This window comes from Acipenser ruthenus, chromosome 3, assembly GCF_902713425.1.
Source record: "Acipenser ruthenus chromosome 3, fAciRut3.2 maternal haplotype, whole genome shotgun sequence".
Lineage (NCBI taxonomy): Eukaryota > Metazoa > Chordata > Actinopteri > Acipenseriformes > Acipenseridae > Acipenser > Acipenser ruthenus.
In genome coordinates, this window is record NC_081191.1 from 66,540,549 (window position 1) to 66,562,234 (window position 21,686).

Consider the following 21,686-nt stretch of genomic DNA (forward strand, 5'->3'; position numbering starts at 1 on the left):
ACTCACTAGCACAAAGAAAACAGTTAAGTTGTGTACATTATTATAGTTATGTTAAGATTTACAAAATGAAATATTTTACCACTGCATTTCATATCAAGGAAAGTGAATTTCAGATAAGTATATATATATATATATATATATATATATATATATATATATATATATATATATATATAACCACAAATTATCAATGCTAAGCAAACTTGAATGTTTCAGATTTAATCTTCAATTGTTAAATGGCAACCCAGCTTTCTGATGTACTCATTTTGTCATGTGTTAACAGCAATGCTTTGTGTTAGTAATGTGTACACACAGGGATGTAAGTACCACCGCTGTTTAAATTATTCCAGTAATCCCTGGAGTTCTATATAGAAGCTCACAAGCACTGATTTTCATAACCTTGGTACACAAAGGGGCTTATGTACTGTAAATGGTGGCAGCATTTTACTACTTCTGGTTAGATCAACAGAATAAATAATTCAGAAGATGACACGAGAAAACTTGTGGCTGACAATCTGTGTGGTTAAGCTTTAACCTTGTGCTTACAAAGTTCCCGCCAGGCCTCTCCATCAGGAAATTGATATCTCCTTACTGAATCTTCCTTCATTTCTGTGGAATATCCTGGGTCCTGAGTGGAGATTAAGACACTTAGTCATTGCTGTGAGCAACTGCTCCAGTCAATTAAACTATTAAATTCAACAGCCATTTTACTTACACAAAATGGGACATAAACCTAATCTTAGTTAATTAACGTTTATCCCTGAACTGCCCCACGGCTTCTACAGCCTGCCCTTTGTTGTAATCAATATCCAAGAGGTTGGAAATCATTTCTCTAAAAGGGGAGTGGTAGAGTATGGTATTTGTGCTCTCCTCAAAAATTGACTCCACAAGTAGAAAGCCATAATCACGAAATGTATCATTAAATTCTCTTGAGGGGTTCTAAAGACAGCATTCAGTACTTCAGCCAATCTGGTGTTCATACTGTCAAAAGTGAGATACACAGAACTTGGATTAACTTGAAAAAGTAACCATGCAAGTTTTATCAAATAAGGCCAAACTCTAAGATAAAAACCTTCATTACGCCAGCAAAAGCTGGTCAGCATCACTGTTGACACACTCAAAACCCGGTGTCATAGGGAATTAGTAGACCGGGAAAAAATGGATCGCGCAAGCGCAGTAAGGCAAAAGGAAGGCGCGGCAGCAGTTTGATTAAAGGGGAGGTACACGAGTCAACATTTTCGATCTTGACATTTCATTACGTTTGGTAATTGTTTTCACACCACTTTCTTTTTTATTTAAAAATATATATGCGATACAGCGTTCAGTTATACTAGTGTCAGCTTTTTTTCTGCCTGTAAAAATGTCGTTGTTAATCATGTAGTTGAATTCTGATCGTAAAGATTGTATATTAAAAGGCTTTACATGTCAATGTTGTCAATCTTTAATCGAAATTAAAATGTTTTAGTAATATATTCTAATGACATACAATCATACATTATTGTAGTATTGCAAGGTCTACTATTATTTTGTCAGTAGGCCTAGCGTGAACTCTCAGTTTACAAAGACGAAACGTTAACAATACTTTAAAAAAAAAAAAAAAAAAAACCCCATCAAGCATGATAGCTAAATTAGTAAACACCTTTCTTTTTTTTTTCTTGTTTGAATACGTCATGCACCCTATGTACCTAGGTTAGTACATATAAATGAGTAGTGTCTGTAAAAACAAATGAAAGAACAAAGTGCATAATAAATAATAGTACAAGTGCATCAGTGATTGCTGTGCATCGTGGCCTAAGTTAGCAACCGCAGCATGGAGCTCAATTTTGTCCATGACTGAAAATCGTGCTTTAACTTTTTGATAAGCGCTAGCATACCTATCCTTACAGTACTTCTTACATGTTAAATATGTAACAAAAACAGAGTTGCTATAAACATTTGTTAAACAAACAGACATATACATTACACTTACAAAGTTAATTTTAAATGATTTATTTTTAGTTAATATAGCCGATCAACTTATTCCCTGGGCTCAATCCACTAATTCCCCAAACGTAGTACTAGTAGGCGTAAACCTTAGAAACAATGGAACCTCCCCATTAAATTCTAGACGGTGGTCCACTTTTCCCCGGACATCCGGTTTTAAAGGAATTTATAGAACCACTGACCGGACAGCAGAAATCTGGTTCTTGCGAATCTTGCTTACTCACTGTTCATTGCCGTTAGGGTATTTCCATTGTTGCTGAGCCAGTCCTGTTTCAACGTTGCTTTTTTGCATTAGCATTGGTCCGTTAAGTTCGAGAACAACACTGAAATGTATCCTGCGTTATTTTGCCATTCACTGCTTAGCGCGATACGATTACTGAGCATTTTGTCCGCTTTTGGAAAAATGTAAAGTTGGCAACCCTACCCAGGACACCGGTATTAACTTATGCACACTTCAAGTTTCATTACAATTAGAGTGGTACGCATTTATAGCTGAAAAACAAAATGTGACAAACGTGCATCTATAAAGCCATCTTTAATTCCTGTTGAGCATTTATAAAACATTCTGCAATGGGCTGTTCATGCCAGGTTAGAAAAAGGACGTTTTAACAAGTATTATAGAAGATGAAAATGGACATCAATATTTCTTTTTTTTTTCTTTTCTGTACAGATATTAGACCTGAATCCAAGGACACTGCAGGGAGATTTATAAGACTTGCTAAATCTGGGCTCTGCAGAGTTCCTTATCAATTAAAAAGAGTAAATAGTGGGGGTTCCAAAAATATAGCGTTACACGTCCCCACGTGTTGCTACATATGTTTAAATAACATACCGGTAATTTTGTTTCCATTATTAAACATCCTGATAACTTTTTACACTTATAACTTTAAAGGCTGTTTTCAAAATGTCTGCTCTAGTGCACCAGGGTTTGAGATCTGTCCTCTAAATTAGGGGTTCCCAAACTTTTTTTTACCCGAGGCCCACCTGTTCAGCAGCATTAGGCACTGTGACTCACTATTAGCACTCCTTGTCTAAACCTAATCTAAACTGTCCTTTATTCATTTGAAAAAATGTTGTGAAAGATGGAAATCACATAGAAAATGCACAGAGTATATACAGTGCCTTGCAAAAGTATTCAGACCCCTGACCAATTCTCTCATATTACTGAATTACAAATGGTACACTGAAATTTCGTTCTGTTTGATATTTTATTTTAAAACACTGAAGCTCAAAATCAATTATATTAAGGTGACATTGGTTTTATGTTGGGAAATATTTTTAAGAAAAATAAAAAACTGAAATATCTTGCTTGCATAAGTATTCAACCCCCACACATTAATATTTGGCAGAGCCACCTTTCGCTGCAATAACAGCTTTAAGTCTTTTGGGGTAAGTATGTACCAGCTTTGCACACAGTGTCGGAGTGATTTTGGCCCATTCTTCTTGGCAGATTTGCTCCAGGTTGGTTGGACGACGCTGTGGACCGCAATTTTCAAATAGTGCCACAGATTCTCAATGGGGTTGAGATCAGGACTTTGACTGGGCCACTGTAGGACATTCACCTTTTTGTTCTTTAGCCACTCCAATGTTGCTTTGGCCTTGTCCTTGGGATCATTGTCCTGCTGAAAGGTGAATTTCCTCCCAAGCTTCAGTTTTTTAGCGGACTGAAACAGGTTCTCTTGCAGTATTTCACTGTATTTTGCTCCATCCATTCTTCCTTCAATTTAACAAGATGCCCAGTCCCTGCTGATGAGAAGCATCCCCACAGCATGATGCTGCCACCACCATACTTCACTGTAGGGATGGTGTGTCTTGAGGCATGGGCAGTGTTAGGTTTGCGCCACACATAGCGCTTTGAGTTTTGGCCAAAATGCTCCATCTTGGTCTCATCTGACCACAAAACCTTTTCCCACATCGCAGCTGGGTCACTCTCATGCTTTCTGGCAAACTCCAGACGTGCTTTCAGATGGTACTTTTTGAGTAACGGCTTCTTTCTTGCCACCCTCCCATACAGGCCAGTGTTATGCAGAGCTCTTGATATGGTTGACTGGTGCACCATTACTCCACTCCCAGCCACTGAACTCTGTAGCTCCTTCAAAGTGATTGTTGGCCTCTCTGTGGCTTCTCTCACAAGTCTCCTTGTTTGAGCGCTGAGTTTTGAGGGACAGCCTTTTCTTGGCAGTGCCTGGGTGGTGTGATGCAGCTTCCACTTCCTGATTACTGATCCAACTGGGCTCACTGGGATATCCAAACACTTGGATATTATTTTGTACCCTTTCCCCAATCTATGCATTTGTATTACTTTATCTCTAACTTCTGTAGATTGCTCTTTGGTCTTCATTTTCCTTCAGATTCACAGCCTGACCAATGATCCTTCAACAGTGGGGTTTTTATCCAGAAAATGTGACAGCAACTTTAATGGTTCACAGGTGGAGGCCAATGGTAAGGTAATTGTGTCCTCGTGAGGGCAATTTCTTTCATCGGTGTAAACTGGGAGCTTCCACAGCACAGGGGTTGAATACTTATGCAAGCAAGATATTTCAGTTTTTTATTTCTTAAAAATATTTCCCATATATATATATATATATTTAACACTTTAATTTTAGTAAATAAAATAAATTGCAAAAACTAAACACGCTTTTATCAAACCTTTAAATTTGGTACTTTTGTATAATTGAACATTTTAGAAATGCAGTAATTTTTCTTGGTCATCAAACAAGAAAGAAGTGCATGTCTCTTATTATTCCCATTCATAAATACCTGAACAGGAATCACTTGTGAGTAAAACCAGTACAACGTGCACAAAAACATAACTATTTAATCCTAATTCTGAACACTAACTAAAAACGTCCACACGTTACCTCTCATGTTGAACTGTCATGCACAAAAAAGACGAATGCACACAGTACAGAAGGAAACAAGAGCCTTGCATAAGTTACTTCTTTTGCCACTACTCTGTACAACCAAATACAACTTGCAAAAATCACATTCAGTTGGCTTGCAACATTTTTAATTGAATGTTATCAAGTACAAAAGGTAGTATGAAAAACTGAGCATCTCAAAACTGAGCCCACGGTACAAATGCATTCAAACTCCTGTAGCTGCCTTTTTTGTTCAAACTTTGCAAAACGTATTCTTTGGTAGTGGATTCGACATATTGTAATTTTACTAATACTGAACACACTTTTTACATCTGCCAGCAACGCAATCACATGACCTTAACACTGCCCTATTGTCAGAGCTCTCGCTCTACATCCCGCCTTCAGGTAGGCAATCTGTTAGCTCCGATCTGTGAATTTCTGCTTTGATTGACAGTCTGCCAATACTGCCTTGCTACACTTTATTTTTCTACAGTTACAGCTGCCACCGGCGCCTGCTTTTCGCTATTAATAGAAGAAAACACATAGAATGTCATTCACTCATTGCTCCCGGGACTGTGTCTTGGTCACCTTTGGGTCACAGTTTGGGAACCCCTGCTCTAAAATCACTGCAGGAAGAGTGATTAAAAAAAAAAAAAAAGTTCTGGCTTTTCTGTTCCATACCACATCATGGATCGTTATTGCTGTGTTACCTGTTTGACAATGTTGGCAATAATCCTTACGCTATCAGTGCACTAGAGCAGACATTTTGAAAAGAGCTTTGAAACTGACTTTAAAGTTAAGTGTAAAATGTCAGGATGTTAATGAAAATAAAACTTATAGGTGTGCTATTTAAACAGTTGTAGCAACATGTGGGGATGTGTAATGCTATATCTAAGATTGAAAGGGAAAACCAGAAAGGAATCAGCCCAATGACATTCTAATCCTGTCTGATTAAAAAAAAAAAAAAAAAAAAATAGAAGAAACTGGCAGATGACTTTCTTGAAACTACACAGAGAGGTGGAAAGCGACTACTAACTAAAGAGACACAGGCTAAAAATAAAAGCAGGTGAGAAAGAAAAGAGAATACCTTTGGTGGCATGTAGGAAGCATTTTTAATTATCACTGGGTATGCAAAATGCTCGTGGAGATGGTCTACATATTCACACATCCTGAAAAAAAAAAAAAAAAAGGTGTAATCATTTATAGTATTGCAATATATATATATATATATATATATATATATATATATATATATATATATATATATATATATATACACACACACACAACGTTTTGGCAAACACTACTACTGCTTACAAATAGTAACATTAGGAATAAGACACAAATTAATCTAAAACAATATTAAAATGCAGTACATGAATAGTTAAAACACAGAGGGCTAAGCTTTTAAAGATAAGTCAATAAAATGGCTTACATTATACATGGTACTGCAGACACCCACTAGCAACCATTAATCGTCCTGTTTCTGAATCAGTAATGTGCAGAACTGCTCAAAAGTCTCTTGACCAGTTCAAGGAGATCCATAGGAAAAGAAGCAAGTATGCACTATAACAGTGGTATGGAGGTGCTCAAGTGTGACCACAAGAGCACCATCCTCTCCCCCATAATCAACTGTTAGTCTGCCAAGATTCGTGGCATACTTTATTCCAAGCATATCGATGACTTGAACTCTAGTTCCAGTTTATGGAAAACTACATAAATATGGGATGTCTAAGGAAATGTTAAGAATGTGTGTATTCCGTTACAGACCGGTTTTCAAGACTTCCAGATACAGCAATGTAGTCAAATAATATTAAGTGCTGCACTAGCTCACAGAGGCCAACTCCTCCGGCATGGGGACACACAGGCACTAGAAAAAAGGCCAGAAAACATTTCACACAAGCTGTAGTCACGAAGGCCCCACAGATAATACTAGCCTTTTCTCATGTTCTTACCTTGGAATTTGCTGGCCATTAGCAACACAGAGAGGTTTTCATTAACACTCCCTAGCCTGCAGCTATCAATCTGAACAAACTGCAGAGCTTTAGCCTGAAGCATCTGTTTAAACATCACCCTGTTGTGACACTGAAAATAAAATAATAGTTCATAAAAACGAGTGCAATGCAAGTTCAAATCACAGAGCAGCATGTGCAGGATGGTTTTATTTGGTCTACATTTTAAATGATCAATGTTGGTGTTTCAATGCACCGGATTGGTAGTCCCATTGACTGAAGTCCATGGCAGCCTTTTCCTTAGGTGGTTGGAGAGCAGTTGTCGATCCATCCCTCGGTCTCTTTTTAAGACCGTCAGCCTGTGACAATTGTGCTATAACAGATTTCTGTTTACGGAAGGCTAAAGTCCAAACCACCAACCTCATTTCACTTTTGATTCAGATCCTCTCCTGGTTTTCTTGCTCATTGAGAATATAAAATTACCATAAATATATACATATTAAAATGAACAATCATGTGAATAAATGTCTTGAGAAAAAGGCCACAAAATGCATTTAATGCATGGCAAAAAAATGTTGTTTCAGCGGTTTAATTTTCCTCTGGTTCTCCAGTATAAAAGAGATGTCTCAATATGGTAAGCATTCAATCCCAAAACTGTATTTTGCTAAACTGAAGGCAAATTTAGTTGCTTTTGTTCACTTTGTGTAAAATAAATCACTGTTGGTACAGTAATCCATCGCGTATCCGCCCGTCACATATCCGCCCTAACCATTTATCCGCCATGATCAACCTCTTCAGCAACGTTAGTTTATTATTGAACAGAGAAGATTAGTTCAGAGATTGTAGATTCTGCCAAAGTTTCCATACACTGTTGTATGTGCTCTGTGCGCTCCCATAGCTGGATTTAGCAAAGGATTTAGGGGAGCTCCCTAATAAAAGCTGAATCTCAAAACAATAAGTGTGTGAATATAGTAATTGTTACAGCTGTGTATAATGGTATTTAAAACAGGATTCATTCATCCACCTTTTTGATGACATATCAAAAATGTTATTGTAATAATGTGTTATCTTGTAACAATTGTAAGTTGCCCTGGATAAGGGCGTCTGCTAATAAATAAATAAATAAATAAATAAATAAAATAATTTAAAAAAGCATGGAAATGTGCATCACTCCATTTCACTGTCGAAAGCATTTCTTAAACTAAAAAGCACTCACTTGCTCTCCAGTTGCTACTCCAATTCCCAAGGGAGACAATGCCTACAAAAGACACAGGTTTACCTAGTTTATATTTTAATGACACAATGGAAACAACTATACGGGGGGGGGGGGGGGGGGGGGGGGGAGTTGATATACGGTATTACTGTATATACAGTAGTACTAAAAATAAACTTTACCCCCTGGATTGCATCCCCTACTGTGATTCCCAGGATTATCCATGAATAGGTGGTTGATGCAATCCAGGGTGAATCCCCAGTGCTGTAAAAGGCTCCAATAAAATGCAGTTGTAGCTTATCCTGTGGGGTATAGGTTGATAAAAGTTTCTTCTTAGTATTTCTAATAATGCAACAGACACTGACAAGGACTTCCTGAAATGTATTTGCTTACGATTGTAAGTCGCCCTGGATAAGGGCATCTGCTAAGAAATAAATAATAATAATAATAATAATAATAATAATAATAATAATAATAATAACTTCCAGTCCTGATTCATAAAGAGGAAATAACTGCCACTACTAACCCCTCATCTCATACCCTGGCTATGGTTGCATGGCCGAGAATATCATCAGGCGAGGTTGGTTCCTCTATCCATAAGGGTTTAAACTCAGCTAACTTGGAAACCCATTCAATGGCTTCTTGAACATCCCATCGCTGATTGGCATCAATCATCTACTTTATTGAGAATAAACAAAACAAAACAAAAAAAAAAAACCAAACTCAATCACTGGTTAAGAAATCAACAACACAATTGCAATAATAGTTCTGAAGTCCAAGGAAGATTTATGATCAAAAGCCATCAGTGAAAGTCCTTGAAATCACACATTTTTGAAATGTAGAACAATGAATAATATAAATACTGATATCGCTATTACTGTTAACTTAAAGCCATGTCAGATGGGCAGACGTTATTATATGTGCTTCAGTTATTTACAAAAGGGCAAATATTAAGCTTGCAATGACTACCAAATGCCAGCAGATGGTGTAGTTTTCTAAATTAGCTCTGCAGTCTCTCTTCCGTCTTTATTAAACCGAGAGGGAAGCTCTGTAACTTTTCCCAGAAGAGAAAGTGAGTGTGCTAATAACTATGACAAATAAAGCATTTGTAGTAGGAGAGTATGGTTTACAGCAATCAGAAAATCCTCCTCACCAGGGTATTGTCTGTTCCTATCATTTCTCTGATCAGTTTACATCTGCGGATATCATCGGGTAGGTCGGCACTGACCTTTACTTTAAAACTCCCGAAAAAAAAAAAAAAATCTTAGCAAACGGAACCCAGTTAACATTCCTAACTCAACATTTAGGTCCATCGGATAGGTCTCTCTCTATGAGACACGGTATTAGTCTGTAGGGGACTTAGATTCCATTTCATTTTCTAAACATTTAAACCTTAAGATGACACTTTTAAACTTTACAAAAACAGGAAGAACTCAAATAGTTTCAAATAAACAGCTACAGTTTTAATGTGTATCATATCAACATGAATAGTTACTGCTGTATAAAAACACAAAGACCAACATATATTCATGGCTATAATTACTGATAAGTCACTTATAAAATGTTTAGTACAGAAATCACTGTACAAAGGTTGGGGAAAAAAAAACAAACAAAAAAAACACAACTGTTTGGATGTATAACTCACCTTGTCCAGCCATCCTCCAGTGCCTTTGTACAGAGCTACAAGCAAAAGCAAACACAGCCTTACAACGTTTATACTGAAATGGCATGAATATTCAGACTTCTGTATACATATTATTATTATTTATTTCTTAGCAGACGCCCTTATCCAGGGCGACTTACAGTCGTAAACAAAAATACAGTTGATAAGAAACATGATAAAATCGAAATAAAAAAATATACTTAAAATAAAACTGAAGATGCATTATAAAATACCCTTATTACACAGCAAGTCACAAGCATAGTTTTGAAATGTTATTTATGAAATGAATCTTTCAACCTGTTTTAATTGTTCATCTGGGAAACCAAGCCAAGCACAAGAAGTGGTGTAAGCAGGATATCTATGTGTCAGAATGTGTTTCTCTGAAAGTAAAATGTTAAATTATCTTAGACATGAATAACAAATATTAAATGAATAAATGTATCTCAATCCTATATTGACTGGGGTGTTGCATTGCATCCCCCCCCCCTCTACACCCTTTTAAACTTTGAGTGCCCCATGGAATATTATCTCTCTACTGCAGCTGGCTTTTTAATTTCCAAATATACATACCCCCTTGGATTCTTCCCTGCTTGAGCTTTCTGGAGGATATCTGTAGAAATAGAATAATATGAACACCCCAAAAGACAATAAAACTAGTACAAAGGTTAAGAATCATACGGCAGACTGAATTTAAAATGTACTACTTGAGTGCATCAATGGAGGAGCGTTTCAATAAAAATGTGTTTTACATGCTAATAGTGTTTTATTTTTTATTGCAACCGGATATGTTGACCATATTTAATTGATCTTAGAAGGCTCAAATGGGACATCCCCTTTAAACAAGTATGTCAGTGACATCTATGTCCCATATACCCCCAGATTCTCATATATTTTAATGCTCTAAACAGTGTCAGAATGCAACGGTTATGTTACATCAGACTGCATGGTTTGTAAACATGAAGTAAAAAGGAAAAGTGAAAAAGGGTTAATTTCTACTGGACATACCCTGTAATGGAACTGCATTGAGAGAATAGAATACAACCTGTGAAGACTATGGTTGAAAGCATGTGGTCTGTATTATTGATATGGCCTGAGGTTCAAACAAGGTGGCATTTGAAGAGTTAATGTGTACTGGACAGCACTGGTAACGGAACTCAGAAAATCTAAGAATACAGCTATGTACCAAACAGACAACTGTCACAGTGTACTATACATACAGAGGAAATTTAAAAGTCACATGCCCATAACATGGCAGCCATTTTAGGTCAGAGGTCAATTTCATGGTCCCCAGCAGGCTTTGCACAAGCGAACTCACACTAGGGAATCACAGCATACCACTGTGTATGGAGTATGAATCAAGTGTCTGAAATAGTTAGGCCTTTATCATCCAAAAAAATAAAAAAAATAAAGAAATAAATAAAGAAAGAAAGACACAACCCCAATATGGCAGCCATCTGCAGAGTTAGAAACTCACACTAGCCTGCACACAGTCCTGGGTTTCTGAACTACCAAAAATTAAGTCTATTAATTAAATGATTCAGTAGCCAGGAATTGGAGCAACCCCTGTTAAACATATTGTTCCTTCCCTCATCGTTGGACGAACAGCTCCTAACAGTCACCCTACAGACTCATGTGAGACTTATCCAAGTGTGATCAGTTCAGAGCAGATTTAAAGGGGCCGGATTGTTCAAAGTCATGGCACCTGTTCATTTCAATATACTTAAACAAGGGGTGTTCTGAAACCAGGGCTGGGTGCTGGACTACTATAAGTTTCTAACCCTGCATCCGAGTAGGAAGCAGCTGCAGAATTGCAAACGCCTACAAGATATGGCAGTGGATTCTTACAAAGTGTGTCCATAAATCACCTCTTGGGGAAAATACCAGAGTGCATATTTCAATATACCAAAGAACTTCCTTATGAAGCTAACACTATGGGACAAGCAGTTCAAGATATACAGTGCCCTCCATAAGTATTGGGGCAGTGAAGTCAAAATTGCTATTTTTGCTGTACACTCAAGCAATATGAAAATACGATTAAAAGATGAATATGAGGCAGAAGTACAGAATGTCATCTTTTATTTCTGGCTGTTTCAACATATATATGTTTTACCAACTAAGAATAACAGCACTTTCAGAGTTCCATCCCCCCATTTTATGTGAGCGTAAGTATTGGGACATTTGGCTCACAGGTGTTTCCTGGTGCACTGATTGTTCACACATAAGAGCTATGAATGAGTAGTCTCAGTTCTATCCTTTGCTTTTGCCTTTGGAGTCTGTGTTTGGTGTCAGTAGGCATAGGAGCTGTCTATGAAAGAAAAGCAAGCGATTTGGATGCTAAAAGAAAAAAGAGGAACTCAATTAGAACCATAGCACAAAAGTTGGGCATAGTCAAAATAAACAGTTTGGAAAGTCCTGAAAAAGAAAGAAACCACTGGTGTCTTCAGCAATCGGCAACGACCAGGTCGGCCAAGGAAAACAACAGCAGTTGATGACAGAAAAATGACCAGAGCTGTGAAAAACAACCCTAAAATAAGTGTCAGTGAAATCACCAACAACCTCCAGAATGCTGGGGTGAAAGTGTCACAATCTACTGTTCGCAGAAGACTTCGGCAGCAGAATTATAAAGGCTACACTGCAAGATGCAATCCTCTGATCAGCACCAAAAACAGAAAGGCCAGATTAGAATTTGCTAAAAAGTACAGAGATGAGCCAGTAGTTTTGGAACAGAGTTTTATGGACAGATGAGACGAAGATTAACCTTTATCAAAGTGATAGGAAGGCAAAAGTGTGAAGAAAAAAAGGAACTGCAGATGATCCAAAGCACACCACCTCATCTGTGAAGCATGATGGAGGTAGTGTCATGGCATGGGCATGCATGGCTGCCTCTGGAACGGGCTCACTCTTGTACATTGGCTACCAATGTACAAGAAAATGCCACCAGACTCATTGGGCGGCGCTTCACAATGCAACAGGACAATGACCCAAAACACACTGCCAACGCAACCAAGGAGTTCATCAGGGGAAAAAAGTGGAAAGTTTTAGACTGGCCAGGTCAATCTCCTGATTTAAATCTGATTGAACATGCATTTCACTTGCTGAAGAGGAGACTGAAGTCGGAAACTCCCCAAAACAAGCAACAGCTGAAAATGGCTGCAGTAAAGGCTTGGCAAAGCATCTCAAAGGACGATACCAAGAGTTTGGTGATGTCAATGGGTCATGACTAAACACTAGCTTTTATACTTCTTATATATGCTTTAAGTTGAATTGTCCCAATACTTATGCTCATATAAAATGGGGGGATGGAACTCAAAGTGCTGTTATTCTTAGTTGGTAAAACATGTATGTCTTGAAACCACAAGAAATAAAAGGTGACATTCTGTACTTTTGCCTCATATTCATCTTTTAATTGTATTTTAATATTGCTTGAGTGTACAGCAAAAATAGCAATTTTGACTTCACTGTCCCAATACTTATGGAGGGCACTGTATGTAAAATCTGTAATTTTAACCCAGATTGTGCTCCCAGAGTGGCTCACCTGGTAAAAGCACGGGCAGGTGGTGTGCACTGTGAATCATACCGTCAGAAAAAGAACAAAACAAAACTTACCCAAAGCATCTTCCTCTGTCAGCACATCAGTTATGTATCTGAAGTCTATGCAGGACACAAGCTTTTTAGGGTCCTATGACAGAACATTATACAAATTCCACATTTAGCAAGCTATACCTGTGCCTTTTGTCTGTCATGGAATGTAGAGTAAGGTTGCCATGGATAAAACAAAGTGATTATTTTTAAAGCAAAAAAAGCCAAGCAGGGATTGGTGTAGGCTACGTCTCAAATAAAAAGAAAGAGATTTTGCCATGGGCTTTCATTGTCATTCTCCCAGCACTGCATTACAAATACAACTACTCATGAGCTTAGATGTACGTATCAGTAACACAGAGCATAGATCCCACTTTTAAGTTAATGGCAAGCAGTAGCCCATTGAGAAGGCTTCTAACAAAAGCAGTAGAAGAGGCATGTATTAATTCACCATATCTACCAGCAACTTCCAAAGTGGCTAATGAAAAGGAAAGACGCATTAGAACCGTGGTTTGTCTGCTTTTGTCAGAAGTTGAATTAAGCAGAAATCTTGAATCCTGGAATTTCCTAACTTCCTACACAGCTAAATGGCTAGTCATTTAATACACTGCATTTTTCTTGATATTTATATTTCATTTTCAAAAAGGTCTGTATTTGTATAGTGTTATTGTGTAAGGTTTAATTGCAAAGCTTTTACATTTTGGCTAATGATTTCATAAAACTGAAGAAACTGTTACTAGAAATGTATTTTCCCCAGCTATGACTACATCCATCAGATGAAAATAGGAAATGTTGTCTTTTACCTTGCCTTCGGATTTAGCCCACAGATCCCAGACTGCATTGAGAATAGCTGCTGTGGCTAGCTGTATGACACCTTTCTCTGGACCAATCTGTTACAGAACATTTGCACACAAATTCAGTAATCTGTAATCTTACACAGTGCACTTAGTTACACGCAGATGCTCCTGCTGTGACAAATTGATTTCAGTTGTGGGAAATTTGCTACAGTAACATTCAGCTGCATTTTAAAATTGGACATCTGTTCATTCTGCTTCGTTAGCATTTAATACTGACAGAAACATTTATATTTTTAAACAGACTTTAAAAGAAAGTCTTTTGACCCACTGGGAGCGTTACATTATCCTTTGCGCTCTGGCAGGTGTTGGATTGGAAAATCACATTACTCAGAGTGGTCACAATATACAAGTGGTTCTTCTGTGAAGTTGTCCTGAACAGAGGTTTGAAATGCATTTCCTGGATCACAAAGTAATTACCCATCTCATTTGCCCATCACTTGTGAGCAGCCTGTAAAACCCACGGAAGTCGTTCACAATCTCTGTCACATGCTTCCCAACAACATGAACTGAGAGGGCCTTCACAGCACACACGACTGAGGAAAGGGTCACACGGAAGAGTTAAACCATGAACAGTATGTTTCGTGTCAATTTCAAGATTAACTGACAGCTAAACTGCTCAACCTCAATTTGTTTATTTTTAAATTGGAAAATAACAATAGAAAGAAATATATTCATCCATATATAATGATATTTAGTGTTTTACAATCCTGTGAATTTACACAGTACTGTATGTGCAAATCCAGAAAAGATCACCCCTCAAGAATGATGCAATACGTTTGGTGCATTATACTTTATTTATAAACATGTGGAGCAACTTACCAATTTCTGTGCCTTTCCCCAAAGTAAAAGTCAGTCCATAACCCTTTAAGCCATCACTTGCTCACACATCGATCACAACATAAGCAGCAGAATAGTCTGGATCTGTGTGCTTTGAATTCAGCAGGATTATCACACACTTGCTTACATATTGGGCTTGGGCACACAGCAAATAGGGTTTTTAAAGCTGCACTGTCCCCAGATCATGTTCAGTTTCTTTTCTATATATGATTCCTGGATTACTGTTTCTCCTACATTTTTAATGTAGGGAATGTGTCCTTCCCTTCTATAAACTGTACTTCATTAGAAATCAGACACTGTTGGCTATCCAGTTTGTACACCAAAAGAGCTATATCATTTAACTGGAGTAAGAATGTAACAAGTATTAAGTGTAAAACAAAAAAAGTAGACCAATAATAATAATAATAATAATAATAATAATAATAATAATAATAATATGTACGGTACAATTAACTCACAAACTCGAATAGAAAATTCTGCCAATTTTTTTGTTGTTGAGCTTTAATAGGTCATTTTAAGAAAAAAATATGAATTTATTTATGAAATATTGGTGAAATCATTACTGCGTATTGTCTTTCAGTTCAGGTGGCGAGCGTCGGATGTAGTAGCCACTAGAGGCCGCTACAACACTTAACTCGCACACTCAAAAAGTGGCGCCAATTGGGGCCGAGGGGGCGACCACTGCATTTCTACCATGTGCACGAGTGGATCGAATTGTCTATCAAAGAAGATGCTGTTTATTGTTTTTCTTACCATCATTTTGTGTGGCATTCTTTAAATAAAATGAGAAAATGTAGGAAATATAAAATCATTTATGAATAAATGTTCTAAGTGGCTGTCATAAAAAGCTCAATCGTTGCATGGTCAGAGTATCAGGCCATATGTTTGGATGAAAAAACGTCTATAGCATCACAGCTATCTACAGGGAGGTCAGCAGATGTCTAAGAAAACTGAGCTCATGTTAAAGCTCTTCTTAGAGCAGCAAGTTTTCTTGGCCGATAAGGATTACCTTTCCGAAGGCACGATGAATCAGGTACATCTAACAATAGAGGACACTTTGTCGAACTGTTGAACGTGTTTTCCGAGACCGATGAAAACCATAGAAGAAAAATGGAGCGAAGGTACGGACATTATTCATCACACGAGTACCAAAACGACCCGATTCAGATATTTGGTGTGCGAATACAAAATACAATCGTTGCTGAAATTCAAGAAGCAAAATTATTTGCACTTTTAATTTATGAGACAAAGGATCTATCGAAGAAGGAGCAACACGCTTTAATAATTAGGTACGTGTGAAAGAAAGAGCTATAGGCACATACCACAAGCATATCCTAAGTGCTGATTCCCTATAGATAACAGTAACACCAGACTGAGTTGTTTATACAGGAGCACAAACACTTAAAACAAACTGTTCATCTAGAGAGAACTGCCAACACATGGTGGCTATATTGGTACAGAGCAATCAAGATCATTTTGCGTTACAAAGCTATTCTGGGTGTACCGCAAGCAACTATCTCACTGCAAAAAGACAGCGCCACCGAGGCTATTGGTTTGAAAACGGTCAGAATCTGCCTCCTTCATCCTCTACCTTCACATGCTGGAAAAGGTGCTGGGTATAACGAATGCATTCTCCGAGCAACTACAAAAAAAGCGGTCTTGTGTTGCTGCGAACAGCAGACTTGGTCAAAGTTACTGGCAATCAGCTGCATACAGCACGATCAAAGTCAGAATGGGAAGCTACATTGGTAAAAGCAAACCACTTTGTTGCAAGTGTTGGTGTTGCGATCGATTTCAACCCTGGCACTTCCACATCTACATCCAGACCAACAGGAATCCACAAAGTATCAAAACTCTTAGCGGACTATTTTATCAACTCCAATACTGGGCAAGGAAACAACGATGACGAGCCAACCAGCATTCACAACAAGATGATGCAGGCTTTCTATGCAATTATTGATCGCGTCACTGCCGAGTTCAGTCGGCACTTTAAGGAAAAAGTTCTTCAAGTCAATCGAAGCGTTTGATACCAAGTCGCCGAAGTTCTGGGTGTCGACAAAATTGAAGAACTTTCTAAACTGTATAGCACTCACATTGATGTGCGGCAAAAGCGTACTTACATTTAGGACTATCAAATGCAGAGGACTGCGACACTCACATTGCTTAAATTGCAGACATTGCCTGTGGCATATTCAGGAGTTTGGAAGGTATTCAAAATCGCCCATACCTTGCCAGTCACCACAGCTGCCAATGAAAGATTCTTCTCAGTTTTGAAGAGAGTGAACACCTTCATTAGAACAACTATAGGAGACGAAATACTTAGCCATTTTGCCAATATGCGAGAACGTCGGTATCCTTTGCTTGACTGATCTGTCATCTGACTGGATTAAGGATTTTCAACCGAAAATATCAACGTACAAGTGGCTATACATTTTGGAAGCAATATCTACCAATAGCACTCAAGAAGAGCAAGGTTTTTGTTTTAATTTAATAGGGAAATGTTTATACTTTTCTACTTCACTGTATATATTGTGCGCCACGTTTGTGTCCCTGCGAGGAACATTTTAGCCACTGTTTAACTCACTATCCGAAAACATGGCACAGACAGAAACAGATTGTGAATAAAAGCACCCAATTCACCAGTACTCTTGCCTCAGAACCAGTGTTTCCACAACGCACATGACACACACATCCTGTTACATTGTTTAATTATTGCCCTGTTAGTGTGGAGTTTGAACTGTTGTCTGAAGGACTAAAATACATGTAAACAGCTAGTAAAATGCCGTCCGGTTACGTTGGAGCAATGGATACAGTACACTACAACTAAAGTCATTGTTTTATCTTGCTCTTAATTGTATTATTACTTGTACTGTGATACTTGAAATGTATTTGCTTACGATTGTAAGTCGCCCTGGATCAGGGTGTCTGCTAAGAAATAAATAATAATAATAATAATAATAATAATAATAATAATAATAATAATAATAATAATAATAATAATAATAATACAAAGATTGACAGGGGAAGAAAGCTGTATATTTTAAATATTATAATTCGTTATTATGATCTTGCATAAATTGTTGCCTGCGGATTTTGCTTGAGGATACAGTATCCGATCACAAGTTTACTCATTTTGTTAAATATGTGTGTTTGTGTGGTGTTGTGTTGGAGTTTTGTTATTGTTTTATTATTCGCGTGTGACATGTTGATATATCTGTGCTTTGTTCATTAAACGTGTGTGAAGTCATGTTTTACCTTCTTGTGATAAATATACTGTATGATTAACCCAACATGAGGTGCTTCCTATGATGAAACCCAATGAACACCACTAAGTAATCAGGTTTCAACTTTCCCCAGTAAACTGCGTGAGATGACATATCTTATACAATAAGAGAGACACCCTTCACACGAAGTATTAACTTATACAAGTATATTTCAGACCACACGCGACGCGACGCGATGGGCGACGCAGGAGCAGCACTGGAGCGGCGCGAAATAAATAGGATTGAATGCTGTTTCTTGCGGTCAACAAGGGCATTGAACAACCAGAGAACAGCTTCAATGCACGTGGTCCAGCAGGGTGAAGCAGTATCCAAAATGACAGAGGAAACAATAATACTTGTCGTTGAAAAAAATATCCAGAGCTTTATGACTTACAATTATAAAGATACAGATTTGAAAAACAATATATGGGAGCCCATTTCGAAGGAACTGGATATTATTATTATTTACTTCTTAGCAGATGCCCTTATCCAGGGCGACTTACAATTGTTACAAGATATCACATTATTTTTCATATAATTACACTAATTTATTTATTACACATTATTTATACATACAACTACCCATTTATAGAGTTGGGTTTTTACTGGAGCAATCTAGGTAAAGTACCTTGCTCAAAGGTATAGCAGCAGTGTCCCCACCTGGGACTGAACCCACGACCCTCCGGTCAAGAGTCCAGAGCCCTAACCACTACTCCACACTGCTGCCCCTATAATATACACGGATAAGCCCCGGTATGTATGATTTATTGCCATATGTGTTATACTACATAATGTTGACTAATATGTACCAGTCTTGATCACAGTTTTGTATAGTTTAATAGTTGTATAGATCTGGCAGTTTTCAAATCTGTCGCATTGCCTCGGTGTCGCTTCTGGTGTGCATGTCATGTCATCGCGACTGGTGTGTGGATACCTTTACCCCTAAACTTAATCCCTAATTCTAACCTCTAAGTAAGGAGTCTTACTCAAGACACTGTGTTTGGTAAGGAAGGTCAGTATTCATGTGTTAATGGTACTGCAGAATACCTTCCCCTGATTACTGCTCACACAGATACATCGGTAGTTGTTGGGGTCGAATTTGTCTTCACTTTTGTAAATTGGGGTTATAAGCCCTTGGTTCCAGATGTCAGGGAAGCAGCCTACATGTAGTACCAGGTTGAATAATTTAAGCAGGGCCTCCTGCAGCTTAGGGCTGCTGTGTTTGAGTATCTCAGTACTGATGCTGTCGGGGCCACAGGCTTTCCTGGGATTGAGTCCCTGAGCTTCTCTGCTAGCTCCTGCAGGGAGATTGGGAAGTCAAGTGGATTTTGATTGTCTTTAATAGATAGTTCTAATTAATGTTTCCCGAATTCAACTTTGCTCTGTTGTAAAATCCTCTTGTAGGGTTTCCTTGTAAAGATTTTCAAAATATTTTTTTTCCAAATAATTCCATTTTGTATTGTCAATTTGTGTTTTTTTGTTGAGTTCATATCGTTCCACATTTCCCAGAACTGATTTTGGTTAATATATTCCTCAATGTCTGTGAGGGTTTTGTTAATGTGTTTTTCTTTTTCTGTTTTAGGGTGTGTTTGTATTGCTTTAGGGTCTTGCAGTACCTGAGGCGTAAATCTGGGTTGTGTGGCTGATGATGTTTTTGATTTAATACTTGTCTTAATTTTTTCCTTATTGTTTTACATTCATCATCAAACCATTTTTCTTTGGGTTTGTGCTTCTGGTTGTTTTTCCTGTTAATTTGTTTGAGATTTGCCTTGATTGCTGTTTTTTCTAATATTTAATTAATGTGTTTAACTGCCAGATTTACTCCTCTCTCATTAGGCTGGTATGTTTCAATAAGGTTAGTGATTTCAGTAGAGCCAATTGCTTTATCAAATTCCTCTGTGCTGTTTGGAGCCCATTTGTAAGTATGGTTCAGATTGTACAGCTTGCATGGCTGTATTAGTGTGTTACTGGGCTGTCCTGTTCTTTTTAGGAACACAGTAATTTGACTGTAGTCTGACAGAGGTGTTTGTGGCCTAACAGTGAATGCATTAATAAAGGAGGGGTCCAGGTCAGTGATGGCGTAATCAACTACTCTAGTCCCAAGAGCTGAGCAGTATATGAATCTACCTAAAGTCCCCTCTGATCCTGCCATTAATGATGTACAGACCAAAGGCTTGGCAGAGATGCACTAACTGTCTCCCATTTTTGTTCACAGTACAATCAGGGTTGTTTCTGTGGATTGAGGTAGGTGTGAGGTACAGAGGGGTTTGTCCAAATACATGCCCATTACCCTGTGTGCTTATGCAGTCAGGTTCTGTTCCCATTCTGAAAATTTTCCTCATTGTAGTATGGGGATTCAGAGGGAGGGGTGTAGACTGTACACAGATAAATGTCAGTTTCAGCTTGGACTGCGTTTTTGTTTATTTTGAGCCATGTGTGTGCCTGTCCTTGTTTAATTGTGACGATGAATTGGACAGGCTCCCCTCTGTCCCCTCTTTACCACACTAGTATTCCCCATGAATCCTTGCCTGTCTGACTGTGCTGTATTTCAGGAAGGGCACTGTGATCTCCCTGTAGCCAGAGGGACAGTGAGTGGGCACATCTGCACGGCACCACATCTCTAATAGAATAATAATATTATTATTATTAATAATATTTACATTGGTAACAAACTCAGGGTCTATGCTCTTCAGCCTGAAGACCGAGGAATACAGACCCCATATACATACACATTTGTTTTTGTTTTTTACTTTCATATTTATATCATATTAATTTCTGATATTTTCCCAAGTAAACTAGGGTTTCCTGTTTCCTACCTGAGTGCTGCAAGTCCCTCAGTTCAGCAGTCTTGAGCAGAGGATGTTGAGGAGCTGTTTTATCTCACCCAGATCAGTGGTGGCAGGGGGGGCTGGCTGAGCGAGGGTTCTAGCGTAGATGAACTGGTGCTGGTTTGTGCACAGAGGTGCTCTGGGTCTGGCTGGACTTGGCTGGGCTATGCTGCTCCGGGTTGCAATGGCAGGTGGACGTTGGGAGTCAGAGCACAGCCCCGGACAATCTCAGTGTTGATATTACTGATGATGTGTGGGGCGGTGTCTACTCTAGACAGCAGTGTGGAAATGACAACTCTGGAGTCAGAACTCCTGCATGACTCTCTCTGCCACCTTTCTCACTTCTTTGGCCACTTCTCCACGCTAGCCCAGGTCATTGGTGCCGGTATGAATGATGATGTGTCGGGGGCTCCCCAGGCTGGTTCATTTCAGTAGCTGCAGGGCTCTGTCTGTGTTTGGGCACCAGATCTTGTTCACTTGCAGGCCAAGGAAGAGCCTCCGTTTATCAAGGTACTTCCCGTTAGAATCCATGAATAAGACCACTTCTGCGCTGTGCTGCTTTGATGCCATTGTGTCAGTGTTGCTGGGGGTGGGGGTTGGGGGGATGCCTGACTAACAGTGTGTGCGTCTGTAGAGGGGGCAGTGTTAGT

At 38.4% G+C, this 21,686-nt stretch overlaps 1 protein-coding gene across 1 annotated transcript; it reads right to left on the bottom strand.

Moving 5' to 3' along the window:
• Positions 1-183: 183 nt before the first annotated feature.
• Positions 184-21,606, bottom strand: enosf1 (enolase superfamily member 1). Its single transcript, XM_059020806.1, is given in 16 exon segments — positions 184-628; positions 5,932-6,013; positions 6,615-6,714; positions 6,800-6,929; positions 8,013-8,054; positions 8,550-8,684; positions 9,163-9,250; positions 9,655-9,689; positions 9,970-10,075; positions 10,243-10,282; positions 13,279-13,351; positions 13,703-13,729; positions 14,055-14,141; positions 14,526-14,641; positions 21,025-21,055; positions 21,514-21,606. Coding segments are annotated over 16 exon segments (1,290 nt in total). The 3' UTR covers positions 184-523.
• Between the last annotated feature and the right edge of the window lie 80 nt (positions 21,607-21,686).